Source organism: Galeopterus variegatus, unplaced genomic scaffold (assembly GCF_000696425.1).
Source record: "Galeopterus variegatus unplaced genomic scaffold, G_variegatus-3.0.2 Scaffold534, whole genome shotgun sequence".
NCBI lineage: Eukaryota > Metazoa > Chordata > Mammalia > Dermoptera > Cynocephalidae > Galeopterus > Galeopterus variegatus.
The window spans coordinates 251243-265461 of record NW_007726645.1 but is presented as its reverse complement, the minus strand read 5'-3'; the positions used below and the strand labels follow the sequence as shown (position 1 = coordinate 265461).

At 37.3% G+C, this 14219-nt stretch overlaps 1 protein-coding gene across 4 annotated transcripts in view; it reads right to left on the bottom strand.

Annotated features, from left to right (window-relative positions):
* The window catches only part of CACNB2 (calcium channel, voltage-dependent, beta 2 subunit), a 233055-nt gene that overhangs the window by 18450 nt on the left and 200386 nt on the right, over window positions 1–14219 (bottom strand). For 2 of the 4 annotated variants that reach the window (XM_008569811.1, XM_008569810.1), the window contains exons 6-8: window positions 9972–10105; window positions 6123–6203; window positions 5589–5647 (exon numbers count right to left, since the gene is read on the bottom strand). In XM_008569811.1, the coding sequence (XP_008568033.1) occupies window positions 5589–5647; window positions 6123–6203; window positions 9972–10105 (274 nt within the window). Of the gene's footprint in view, window positions 1–5588; window positions 5648–6122; window positions 6204–9808; window positions 9829–9971; window positions 10106–14219 lie in introns of all 4 variants that reach the window. The other 2 variants (XM_008569813.1, XM_008569812.1) reach the window with 1 other exon arrangement.

Genomic DNA, 14219 nt, shown 5'->3' with positions numbered 1-14219 from the left:
AAAAAAAAAAAAAAAAAAAAAAAAAAAAAAAACGTTTTGTTACTTCACAATGCATTCACAAGTGAAATCGGCTATAGGTGCATCCAGTGCTCAGTGATTTTTTTAAAATACTTTTATTTATTCAGAAGTGGGTGTAGCAGCGGAGAGTGAGGCCATCTGGGAAGCTCCAGCTGAAATGTATGCAATAGGATTCCCTTTATGCTGAGCACCTGCGTGGCCACAGAGGGCGTGCTTTGCTCAACACATTTATTGAGCACCTGCTATGTGCCAATCATTGTTCTAGATGCTGTTATGGAACTTAAATTCTTGGGGGGAGTGGGTAGAGGGCAACAGACAAACAGGTATCTGATGTCAGGTGGCACTAAGTGCCACTTAAAAAATAGTGCAGGATAACAAGGATGGAGATCAAGTGCTGTGGAGGGCATATTCTTGGGTGTGCAGAGGCGGCCTTTCAGGCAAGATGACATTTGGTCAGATCTGAGAGGAGGGAATGAGCCATACAGATATTGTGGAAAGAATGTTCCAGGCAGGGGGAAGAGTGAGTACCTGAAGTGCTGGGCATTATATTATTGCAGCTAAGTGGGACCCGAGCACTGCTGATGACCAGAGATCTGGGTCTGTGCCTATAAAGAGGCCTGGGTACTCACTGGGAGGCAGCTTCATTGTAATGAGCACCATCCTAGGGATATAATGGTGACAAGGCAGACTAAACCTGCTCAGAAGCATTTCACAGTGTAGCCTATGGGGAACTAATTTAGCAGGAAAACAGGATTTTTTGTAATGATTCATCTTTCTCCTTGTCCCACATGCTTGGTCTTTTCTTTATGCACATGGCATTGCTAAGCCAGGCTTCCACTGACCTGCTTATGTTTGGGAATCATCATTACTTGGGGTTTCACCAAGAAGCAGATCTTAAATTCTAAAGGCAAAATTCTAGGCGTCAATTAAGTTTAGAGTAGTAGTTCTCAACCCCTGCGGTATATCAGAATCACTTTATAAGCTTTTAAATTTTCAGAGGCTGAGGTCCCACCCTAGAGATTTCGTTTCAATTAGTCAAGGGTAGGATATAGGCCTTTGGATATTTTTTTTTAAGCACTGCAGCTTTTTCTGATATGCAGCCAGGGTAGAAAACCACCAGTTTAGAAGAAGTTGTCTCACATCTCAGTAACTGCCTCACATCTAAGTAAAAGTGATGTAATGTTTCCCAGGATTATTGATTTCCAATAAGATTCCCTTGCAGAGGATTCTGGCAACACTGTACATATTCCTACAGCAATTCAGTACACATTCCAAACAATTCAGTGCTGATAGCTGACATTTTCAAAGTCACTGGGGAAGAAAACCGAATTTATCCCAGATGGTAGCTTTCCTACTTGTCCCTGATTTCCTGGTGAATTTACCTGTCATTGTCCTACAAGGTGAATCTAAAGATTGCTTTGTTTACATGATACGGTTGGGGTGTTGGGCTACTCCATTGCATGCAACAGAAAGAGAACACACTGTTAAACACACACTGTTTAACAACCAGAATCGTGACTCTGACAACTCTCCAGGGCTTCCACGAATGAACTTAACTGGGTTTCAGAAAAGGATTTCCTGACTACCTAGAATTTTTTCATCACTAACATTTCTTTTCATATTTTGGAAATATTTTGGAAGAATATTTTAAAAGAAATTTAGTTTACTTAACAGATTAAAGAATAATTCATTTTTCCCTTTTAGAATGTTATGTATACACACATACCTGATGCTTTTGATGAGTTTCTACCCTCTATTGCCATTTTGCCTTCCCAAAAGCAAAAACATTTACTCTGAAAGTTACTCTGTAAAAGTTAAATTTTTACATGGCTTTTGAAATTCTACCTTATGGACACTATTACTTCCTTCAAAGACCTTTAATTAGTGATCATGGCCTAGAAAGTTGAACTCCAGTTCTTTGAGTCAAGATGAGCCAAGGCAGGTCCAATAATAAAGCCATATGGAAAGTACTTCTGGCTAGAAACAATAGATTGATACGCCACTTAGATATTTTGTTTGCTTCTTAAATGAAATCAATCTAGATGGCTGATACTTTAGAACATAGGTCCAAGATACACCCTCTGGCTGGAATCTATCTTCCAAATTCAAAACTTACTCAGGTTTAAATACAAGTGGTAAGTCAGGAAATTCCATCCCATTTCCCCATCTCTGGCATTTTAGAAAGGGCAGTGAGTTAACTCACTGAAACTCAGAAAAAGAATAGTGCCTATTTCAGCAGAACTTTTGGGGGTGTGCCTGGTCATGTAGGCAATTCCAAATTGTGATGACAGAGCCAACAATAAAGAAATGAATGCTAAATGGGGCAGATTAGAGGCATGCCTTTTATACTTGGCCAGTGCCTGATAGCCATGAACCAAGCCAAAGGCCTTATTTCCTGACACAAACTAAAAAATACTTCAGAAATTTATGGGATTAAAAAAAAAAAAAAAAAAAAAAAAACCTAATTAGGAGTATTTGGTTAGGTAGACCTGGATTATAAATGTTTTTGTACTTTGAAACATAGTTTCTGTCTTTCTCTTTTTGTTGCATTCAGTCCTTTGATCACTTACTAACAATATTTGTACTGCTGTTAAGTTTCCTTCTTTAGCCTTGTCTCCCTGCCAAAAATCAATATAAATTAGAAATGGTATTAGGAGTAGGTGTGATCTAGAAAGGAAATACTATATTAAGAAGTCTAAAAGGACATAAAACCCAAGGATACTATCTATTGTGCTCGGATTGTTAGAATGGGAGAAGGAATATGGAGAAGGCACCAAATTTATCTTTACTAAAAATACAGAAATACATGCTGGCCCTGTGATGGAGAATGCATGTGGAAATCTGATCCCCAATGTGGCAGTGTTGGAAACTGTTTGAGTCATGGGGGTGGATCCTTCATGAATGGATTAATGCTCTCCCGGGCAGGGCGGGAGGAGAAATAAACCACTCAGTTTAAATCCTGAAGTTTAACTTTGGTCTCCTATCATGTCTTTGATGCTTCAGTAGATTATCGGTAAGCTCCATGGAGCCAAGGCTCTTGTCTGTTTTTGCTCCTCACAATGCCTGGTGCATAAAATATACTCAATAAATACATGCTGAGGCAAGTTGATGTGGAGGGGGTGAGAGGAGGAGGAAAAGGAAAGGATTAAGTCCAAGCTCATTGGCATGACATACTAGATAAACGGCCCTGGCTTTGTTACCAGTCACTCTTCTGCCTAGGTCCTTGAAGACCTCTGTGTGGCCTGCCGTGTCATACCTTGATGCCTTCACACACTTCACACTCTCTGCTGGACATGTCCTTCTCCTCCTAATTCACTTGGTGAAATCTTAGATACCATTTTAAAACCCTTCCTGGATATGGACATCCCTAAATCAGTGCCAATCACTCCTCCCTTTATACTATCTGTACCTTGTACATACATGTGTCAAGTTTCCCTTTCATTTATATTCTAAATCACTGCTAGAGGTTTCAATTAATGGTTTGTATATGAGCTCTTCAAAGGTAGAAACAGTGGCTTCAACCTCTCTGTATTTCACTAGCAGAGAGGACAGAGCACACACTGATTCAACATTCACCGATTCATTGTTCTTATTGAGTACTGCCAGACACTGAGAATAAAACAGTTTACAAAACAGATTAAAAACCCATGCCCTCATGGAGTTTATATTCTAGTTTTAGAAGAAGGATAACAACAACAACAAAAAAAACTAGTGATTAAAATACATAAAAGAGCACTGGGAAAAAAGATGAAGGGAGAGAGAGAGAATGAGCATGTGAGCACATGCACACACCTACTGAGGAGCCATCTGAGGGAAAAGTCTTCCCAGCAGAGGGAACTGCAAAGTGCAAAGGCCCTGAGGTGGGTATGTATCTGGCTGTCTGGAACACTCATGGAACAACGAGGAAATGTAGCAGGAGCAGAATGAGCAAGGGGAGAGCAGTGAGAGATAAAGGTAAGGGAGGGGTGGAAGGTCAGACCATAGAGGGTCATACAGGCCACTATAAGGACTTTTGTTTTTACTCTGAGTGAAGAGAGAAGTCATTGTATGGTTCTAAACAAAGGGATGACAAGCTTCAGCTCACAGTTTCACAGGGTCATTCTGCTGACTTGAGAACAGACTTTAAGGGAGCAATGAAAAAAGCCAGGAGACCAGTCAGGAGGCTATTGCAATAATCCAGGGAAGAGACGATGGTGTCTCAGACCAAAAGGATAGCAGAGGATGTGTGAGAAGTAGTTAGGTTCTGGATATATTTGACAGTGTAGACAACAGCATTTAGATGTGGGATGTAAGAGAGAAAAAACAGTCAAGGTTACTCATTGATCTGCGGGTAACAGTCAAGGTTATTCATTGACCTGGGGATAAAGGGTCTTGGGACCAAAAGATGAAGAAGCTATTACTTATGGTCAAGTAAGATTAGGACTGAGAATTCACCTCTGGATTTAGCAACATGAAAGTCCCTGGTGATCTTGACATGACTACTTTTGGTTGATGTGGTGTGGGTGAAAGCATAACTAGAGTAGGCTCAAGAGTGGGAGGAGCACACTGTACACAACTCTTTCAAGGAGTTTTGCTGTAAAGAAAAGCAGAAAAATGAGACTGCTAGAGGGGAATGTGAGGTCAGATGTGAGGAGAAATAACTGTGTTTTTACATGCTAATGGAATTTCCATGACAACAGGAAATACTGATGAGGAGAGAGGCAAGGACAGTTATAGCCATGCCTGGGTAGTTTGAGTGGGGAGGGGAGGGGGAATAGGACCTAGTGCCCAAGTGGGTGGGTTGGCCATAGCTAGGAACATAGTATTAGGAGAAAAAGCAGAACATTCAGGCAAACATGCAAATGGGGATAGGTGTGGAGGTGGGAACTCTTGGACACTCTTCTTTTGGCCTCTATTTTCTCAGTGAAACAAGAAAGCAAGTTCATTGGGGGGGAGGTTTCGGTAATGGGCCACAATCATCAACCACATTGTATATCGACAAAATAAAATTAAAACAACAACAAAAACCCCTGGTCATTATATTATAAGCATTCCACCGGAAGACTGTTTTGAAAAGAGGATGAAAATGATGATGGAGGTGATGAGATAACTAATACTGACTTGGTGCTTCCTCTGTGTCAAACACACAGAGAAATAAGTTAACTTTCCTAATGCTACATAACTAATGAGTAGATATACATTTTTAAGGCTTATCAATCATTAAGAATATTTCACAAATCTCATTTTAAATGAGTAGAATTTGATCACATGAACACATTATAATTTACAATATTGTTAAATATGGCAATATGGGGCCAGCTGATCACGAATTGAGGGTGGGAGCAGTCAGCAGGGCTATGGCCAAGTTCAGCTTATGGATGCAGGTGCAGGAACTGGATTATCCAGGGTTGAGGTTGTACAAAGCAAATATAACAAATATTTACTGACTTGAATTGAACAGAATGAAACTTTTTTGCTGTCATCATTTAGACATCAGAGGGTCATTTTCTCTTGGGAACACATGCCTGCCCACCAAGGTTTTGTCATCTTCAAGACAAAATCCACAAAACCCAGTATTCTGTAATACTCACCGCCCTTCAAATCTGTGTTTTAAAAAATCAAACAACGCTTTTTGCATCATATCTGTGACCTGCAATTGAGCAAGCAATAAATTAAGATACTATAAAAATATGACTAATTATGATAAAACAAATTTCCTTCTCTTAGGAGAGATTGAAAACCTTAGCTTGGCATTTGAAAAAAGTAGGATGTGAGTTTGCCACATTTTTCTGAGTTCTGATACAGTGACAATTAAAAAGACAAAGTTCCCTGAATTTATCATGATGTTTTAGTGACAAGAAATTACATTGCAAGTGGTTTCAGTCACTCTCCATTTGATACTATTTCCTGGACTGAGTAAATTGAAGCTAGCAGAAATCTCCAAAGTAACAGCCAGGAAAACAAAACAGAACAAAACTCTAAGCAATGTATACCACAGCTTGAAAAACAACATGCTTTGGGCTACAAGCTCTTAAAGTTATAAATTGGAGAGTCAGTAGTGGGGGGTGGAGTCTCAAAGCAGTCCAGCTTGTGAAGGTCAGGTGTGCTGCAGAGGGTATACTCACCTCGTACCCCTTCAGAGAAGGGCCCACCAGGACCACTGGTCGCATGGAAGGTACCACATCATAAGGAGAAGTGTGCTCTGTCTGCAGAGAGAGGAGAGACTCTCAGATGTTTCATACGCGGGGGGAACTTAAATATTTTATGTATAAGGTTCTTTTTCTGAACTCTGTATAATTGTATAGTAATATGAGGCACTGGCTTTCCAGACATGCAGAGAGAGGAGAGACTCTCAGATGTTTCATACGCGGGGGGAACTTAAATATTTTATGTACAAGGTTCTTTTTCTGAACTCTGTATAATTGTATAGTAATATGAGGCACTGGCTTTCCAGACATTTTTTTTTGTATTTTTACTTGCCCCTTTTCTAAATAAACCCAATCAAAGATTGTTGGGTTTATTTTCCTATAGTTTTCAAGTTACTGAATTTTCTAGTTTTCTTCCTTTTCTCAAGAAATGCTGCTGGCAGATTAGTTCTTAAAGCAGGAGGTGCTGCTTTTGAACAAACAGAAACATGCCTCATGCAGAATAAGTGATTTAGGCTTGACTGGGAGTTAATACTGCTTTTCAATGCATGTGCATTTTCCAAACAGTTGAAATGATCAGATCTAACATGGTTAATTACAGAGGAAAGAAAGATTTCATTACATTTGCATCTTAAGTGTTTGCTTTTCTTACCTGCATAAAACCTAATTTTAAAACTTGCAACTCTCACTACCACATACTTGAAAAATTCTGTTATATTGTGAGAGTTTAAATTAATATGCATGCTTGTTCCAGTAAACAGTAATCATGACCACTGTTTACAGCTTAGTGATTAATGTTTTTGGATTTTTGGTGTCTATTCCTTGGTGCTTAAAAACAAACATAAATTGTCAGGTTTACGTGCCTTGAAGGGAAGGTGGTTAATGTGTAATAATATATTCAACCATGCTTCAGTGACCTCAAAAAGTTCATTATCAACTTGCATATTTAACATGCTTCTCCAAGTAGTTTAGGTAGTGTTTCTGCTATATAACTAATTTGTGTCTTTCTGCAATAATTTATTTCTTTTTTGGAAGAACAGGGAGAGGAGCTAAAGTTTGTAGCAATTTCTAAAATTATCAATGTTTTTCAGCTTAATTGCTTCAAATAAAATGATTAAAATATATTTAAAAAATAGATAACTAATTTGTTTAATTATATTAAGATTGGCTCTTTTGACAACAGAAAATATTAAATTGACCAGAAATGACTTCTTTTTAATGCAGAAGACAGATGTGGCCTTACTGGAATAAGTAAATCATTGTTACATGAATCTTTCTGCATTAAGGAGTGTCTGAAAAATGTATTTTAAGAATCACATGCACCAAAAGAAAAATATCCTTTAAACTTAAGGATTAAACTGATGTGTAAATGTAAATGTAATTTTTGCATCAGCCTATCACTCAAGAACATTTTATTGTTGCTTAAAATTGCCCATTACAGTCTTTCTGGCTCTGTTTGAATTTAAGTTGCTTAAATGAGAAATTAAAAAGCATTTCAAATTTAAAACCTTCCTTCTGAGATTTCTCTGGTAGTCATAGACAATAAAATCAGAGGGGAGAAAAATATTAAAGTGACTGTGCTGTCAAATTTTACTGTGTACAATTTTACCTGGCATTCAAAACTAATTTTTATAGACATAATAAAGGTAGAATATATTTTTGTACAGAAAAAAAAAAAAGACAAACATAATACAGTGACAGCACAAATGCCACACAAGCACCACTCTAAAAGCAACCTAAAACATGGAAAACAATCTTATCATTGAATCTCAGGATTTTTTGTTTGTTTTTGAACTCTACATTGAAGTTTACCACATAATTGATAACATAAGAAGAATGAATACCAGTGCCGAAGGCATCATAAGCATATTTATTAAATTATTACATTTATATCACCTGGGATACTGAAAAAGTTTAGAAGCCAAGTCCTTGTAACTATGCAGTGTAAGAACACCTTGTCCACCATTATAATTAGGAATATAAATTGCATGCATTTTAGTAACAGCTACATAGAAATGTTATTTCAAGTCTTTAAGTCTTAAGTGGCCCAGTATTTGATAAGTTTTTGGTTACTTCCGTCTGTGACTGCCAACTAGCAAAGGGTTACCCATGCTAGTAATCAATCAGCTTCTTAATCAATAGGGTAGCTACAGAAATTACCTTATTTGATGGAATATTGATACTTTGTGCCCTATTGATAATGACATCATCGTTTTTATTACTTTTTACTGCTAACCCTATTTTGCTTGAATTATTTAGTGAAAAAATTGTGATAAACTTTGGAATGTTTTAGAATTTATAGGTAAGCAAACTTCAAAAAACTATCTTGACTAACATGGTTTTAGTTCATGTTTCTACTTTGCAAAGTCCAGAGTAGCTCAGCAATGCTAATTTTCTATGTTTCTGAACTATGGACACAGTCACTTGGCTGCAAGTTTTAGCTGTGATGAGAACACAAGACCCAAGAGAAGGGCACACTGTTGTGAGTGGATATCAAGCTGGGACTATCACTGTTAACACAAAAATCCAAGTGTTTTAATTTTTGCCTGGAGTGCTGAGCTCCTCCCTCATTAAAGTAACCATAATTTATTTAAAAAACAAAACAACTTTACAGTTCAGTATCTGACTCTTCATCAATGACTTTAGAGTTACTCCACAGAACAAAATACATGTTTGCAGAGGAAAAGAGTTCAGTTATGTTGAGAGTCTGGGGTAGAGAGTAGTCTTTACTTCATATTTATATGTCAGAATATACCCACAGTTGTGCCAGACTTGGTGACATTAGGGAGTATAACTCCAAAAGACAGCATAGTAGCTGTGGAAAGTGGTGTGTAAAAGAAGAGAAAAAATGGAAATTTGGGGGTGGGGTGGGGAGTGGTCCTTAAAAAATAATGCTTTGGAGCTACAAAATGTGCTGAGAGGAAACAGACTTTGTCTGGAGTAAAGAGAACTCAGGAATACCCTATAGTTTCCAGTCAGGGGACAAGTAGCATCATTGTGTAGCACCTTGGTTGGCCAATGGCAAAGGCTCTACATATGGCCACCAGCCCCATTGTCCAACAGGTGAGATGCTGAAATCTGACTGATGGAGAAGGCAAGAACATTGGGAGAGTATTTATATATGACAATAGGAAAAACTCACAGTAAACCGCCAAAACAAGCCTGCAGTTTTCCACTGGTCTTGTTCATCTGCAGATTTTGCACCTAGTGGATTAGAAGTTTAAATACTGACTAAATTAAAAATTGAATACTTTTTTTTTTAGTACAAGCTATGTATCTGGATATCATAAATCAGATCTAATAACTGCTTTAATATGCTTGATTATAAGTTAAATTTCTGGAAAAAAGAAAGAGACAAAAGACAGACAGAGTAAGCATGCACAATAGAGGTGCATTATATGGAATTGTCAGTATCTGACATCCTTGAATGTTTAAACAAATTCCCTTGGTGGTAGATATTATTCCATCAAAAAGGATAAGTACTGTAATGATGTTTTACCAGGTCACTCACTGAATTTAGTTGGTTTTAAAGGCATGGACTCAATTAGCTGTTGATAGGTTTTTTTTCCTTAGGGCAGAAATGATTATATTTCATAAAACTGTGGGAATTAATGCTAATGATGCCAGTGGCAGGATAAACACAGCTTATGTCAATGTAAACTTACCGATTTCTGCTTCTGCTTAGCTACAGCAGCATGGAAGAGAAACAAAGAATAACAGAGCATGCATGTTATTGGCTTGTCAAAGGACGCAGACAGTCAACAGGACTAGAAATGTGACGCAGTGCAGTCGAGCAGGTGGACAATGCAGCTTGGAAGTTAATGTTACCTTCTTAAAGAAGGGCATTCTTTTCTCTTTGGAGTGGGGTGACGTTACACTGTTTGCACTGGGTTTAGGGGAGCGGTGGTTTGCTGGAATATCATTTTCTTCTGCATCTAAGCCAGTAGCATCTATGTCTATAGCTATATACAGACAAACAATTCAAAAATCATCAGATGGACAGAAAAGGAAAAGCAGGTTATAAAGAAAATAAAATGAAAGCAAACAAAACTAACCATAGTAAAAAATCTATGAGTGTTGAACACAGTACACAAAGTAAAATTCAAAGGTAAAGCATGTTAAGAATGCAACGTAATCAAATCTAGCAAAACTGGAAGATACCCTCATAATATCTGTTTGCTTGAACAAATCAGTTTCATGGTAGATCCCTTAAATATTTTTAGAGAAACATTTTTAATTTGTAATTTCAAATATAATGTTGATATTCTCCATATCAGAACATTTGGCTTCACTTCTTACAATATCTTAAACTAGCTTTTAGATAATAAACAACTACATTGGAAACCTTTATCACAATGTGCTTCAGATTTCTCATGTTGTTTGATTTTGTGTTAAAATACAGGCAATGTGAAAAGGATCACTGTAATTGTAACAGGCATTTGAGGGAAAAAGAATAGAAATTCCTCAATCCCGGCAACACAAAGGAGTCATACACAAGGCAAATGATTGAGGGAGGGTTCCAGAAAAGGATCACTGTAATTGTAACAGGCATTTGAGGGAAAAAGAATAGAAATTCCTCAATCCCAGCAACACAAAGGAGTCATACACAAGGCAAATGATTGAGGGAGGGTTCCAAGATGGACAGGATTAAAATGATTTCAAGATATGTGCACCCTCAGACAGGCCTGACTGAAGAGTAATTGGAAAACACTGGATCCGATGATAGCCAAATGTTAATCTAATAAAATGACATAAGACAACTTCAGATGACTTATAAAAGCCACTGGATTTAAAATAAGAGGCAGAGTGGAAGGGCACAAAGATTCAAAAGAATATGCCTCTGCTTCCTCATCTGTAAAATGAAGGGTTTAGGTTTGTTGCTCGACATGCCTTCACTTGTCAAATCTTTTGACCTGAAAATATAACACTTAAAAAGTGTTAAACAAACAAACAAAAAAAAGCATAATCTCAAAGTTTACAAAATGCTTCCACATGCAATCACTGTAAAATTTTTATCAACTGTAGAATCAGAGCAGGAAGTATTTTAAAGATCAACTTAAACTCTTATTTTTAAGATTTAAAAGATAAATTCGAAGTGTTTAAGGGACTTGTTCTTGGCAAAAACTCAGCAGGGCCAAGGCTCAGAACCTAGGTGAGGCCATACCCCATCCCTATAGCACGCTACCCCGCCAGGCGAGGTCCCTTTCAACCTGGGTGCACTCTTTGAGTTCTCTTTGCTTCCCCAGTGGGGTCATGTCCTTGCTGTCTGGATTCAGGAGGATATCATAGAGTTGAGCTCCCTAGAAAATTATTCTATAGTTGAGATTAGGTCAAGGAGAAGAAAAGAAAATTTACTCACCCCAGGAAAACATCACATTATACATGTTAGCTCTCTAACAAAAACCACAGTACATTTAAATAAAGGAATGAACGACCATTTTGAAATAATGGCTTGGTGTTGCCAGACAGCCACCATTCTCTGTGATATGCCAGCTGAACTTGTGCTCATGACAGCCTCTCCTAACCTTTTCAAAACACGGGAGATCATCTGACAGGTATCACATTATTTTTCCATTTTGAAGTTATAGTAGATATTAGATGATTCAGCCTTTTGAAAACTAGGATCTCTTATTTAATTGTTCCTTTTCACTTGATTAGATAAAACCTGTGATGGAATGAATACCCAGCATTGTTTGCACAATATTGCAAATATCAGCTATTGCGTGCATAATAGATGAGACATGATTTTCTATCAAGTGAAGGTAATAATGGACTGAACTGATTCCAGGTATTTACGTAGGCTTACCTAGTAAGTATATCTTTCTCTTTGCCTCATCTATGCATATTGATAAGCTGAAAAGTTCAGTGTCTGGTGTGGGGGGAACATTATAAAATGTGCCCAGGAGTTTGAAACAACACTGACTTTTATACCACCCTTTGCTTGTATAGGAACATTTCCTTACAGGGTTTATTGAATGTCATAAGCCTGGGAAGAGTCTGAAAAAACAGTCTAGAGGAATTCTCTTCCTTGAGTCCCAACTCAGGAAGTATGTCATTAGCTGGATATGAAGGAGAGAATCTGGGGCAGTATTTTATTATTCCTGTGTCTAAACTAACATCAAATACATTTCCCTTTTGGTGGTAAATTCCTATATGCTTTTCTCTCTCTCATCTTTTATTAGGCTTATAAAGGCCACATTTGAGGGACAGTACCTTCTGAGAGCCCTTCTGAAATTGAGGCTACCCAGTTGGATGTCAGAACTGACAGGACTCTGGGATGGTAAAATTCATATATCGGATTTTATGATCTGTCCTTTGAATCCATTCTGCTGTGATCATGGGATGATTTTTTTTTTTTTTAAGAAAGAATGGAAATGCATAAAAGAATGGAAATGAATAAAAGTTTAGCTGTGACATTGCCCAGATGTTTGACTACCCATACATCTAGCCTAGTCAGGTTTGAAATTTACCTGTATTTGGACACAAGGGCTCAAAATTTCAAAGTAAGAACTTTGCAACTTACTAGTTCTGACTTTCGAGTAACTTAAATCTTTTTAAAAGCATCTGGGTTCATTCTCAAACATAGAGAATTCTAAAATATGTGGTAACCTTCAGGACTCATTACAGAAACTCAACAAGACAGTTAAGAAGCATTTTCAGTCACCAAAAAAAAAAAAAAAGCATTTTCAACTCTTTTCAGAATTTTATATACTTTATTAGATTCAGATGGTTCTCCTTTTACTGAGATGTTACCACTTTTTAATTTCATACTTCTGTTACCATACCTTTGCAAACAGTATTTACTTGGGAAAAACTGCTTTCATATATTTGGAAATAGTTTCTTTCATTCTTTCTCACTAGCATGCATGTAGTTTTAGTTTTTTATTTGTTTGTTTTTGTTTTGTTTTGGTAGAAAGCCTTGGGAACATTTTCTGAAATTTAAATATCTTAGAGCTGGGGTTAAGTGAGTTCAGTTCAGGGGCGATATGTCTGTACACATGTGTAGGTGTGCTGTATGTGTTCACCCAGAGGCGAAGTGGCAATTTTTCCTTTTCCGAGTCCTTGAGAACATTCAAGTGTATTTACTTTAGGCAGATGCTTATATTCTGTGGCCTAGCAATGGGTGAGAGGAATTGTAAATAGGGCCTCTGGGAAACACAGATGATGGAAATTATCACTGCAGGCCAATCCACACTAGATAGGTGGGGCCCTTGTCATGGAGGTGGATTGGCGGAACTTCCCTCTAGAATTTTCTACATTTTCCTTTAGATCAGTTGAGCTGTTGATATGAAAGTTATCCCAGAGTCCTGGTGTGCTTCTTGTACATTTTGAAGTTGGTTGGTTGCATCTCCACTCCACGCAGTCACGAGTGTTTTCTCCTCTTGGGATTCAGAAAAGTTTATATAAAACTCTGTATAAAACTTTGGTGAAGTTTTAAATCATTGTGTTTGTTGTTGTTGTTGTTGTTGTTGTTGTTTTTATAATAAACTCTTATGATAAAACTCTGTATAAAACTTTGGTGAAGTTTTAAATCATTGTGTTTGTTGTTGTTGTTGTTTTTTTATAATAAACTCTTATCGAACTATATTTCTAGTAATGACAAATATCTGGCTACAAAATGAAATGTCATTTTACATATACATTAACTTATTCTTCAAAATGCATGCACTTCCTGTCATTATATTGCCTCTAGAAGGCATTATAAAACCTTTACTAGGTTTTATAATGAAGAAACCATTATCAAACCTTTCTCATTATAAAACCTTTAGAAGGCTACAGTATGGTTAGAGGGAATGGAGAATTTTCCTGGTCTAAAGAAGTAGGGCTTTATCACAGTGTAATGTAGCATATTTTTCATTTTATGAGCTTAGAAACAGTCCTTGGGAGACTGCCTTTAAGACATATAGAAAGAGTATAAGGTTTACATTGTAATCCCTGCAGCTTCACACATTTGAGAAGGAGCAGGATAAGGCTCCTTTCCCCTGTGCATTCAGAGGATATCTACTTGATGATCAAGGTTAGATACAAGACTCACATAAAGCTACAAATGGCTTCAGTTTTCATTTAAAGCACACT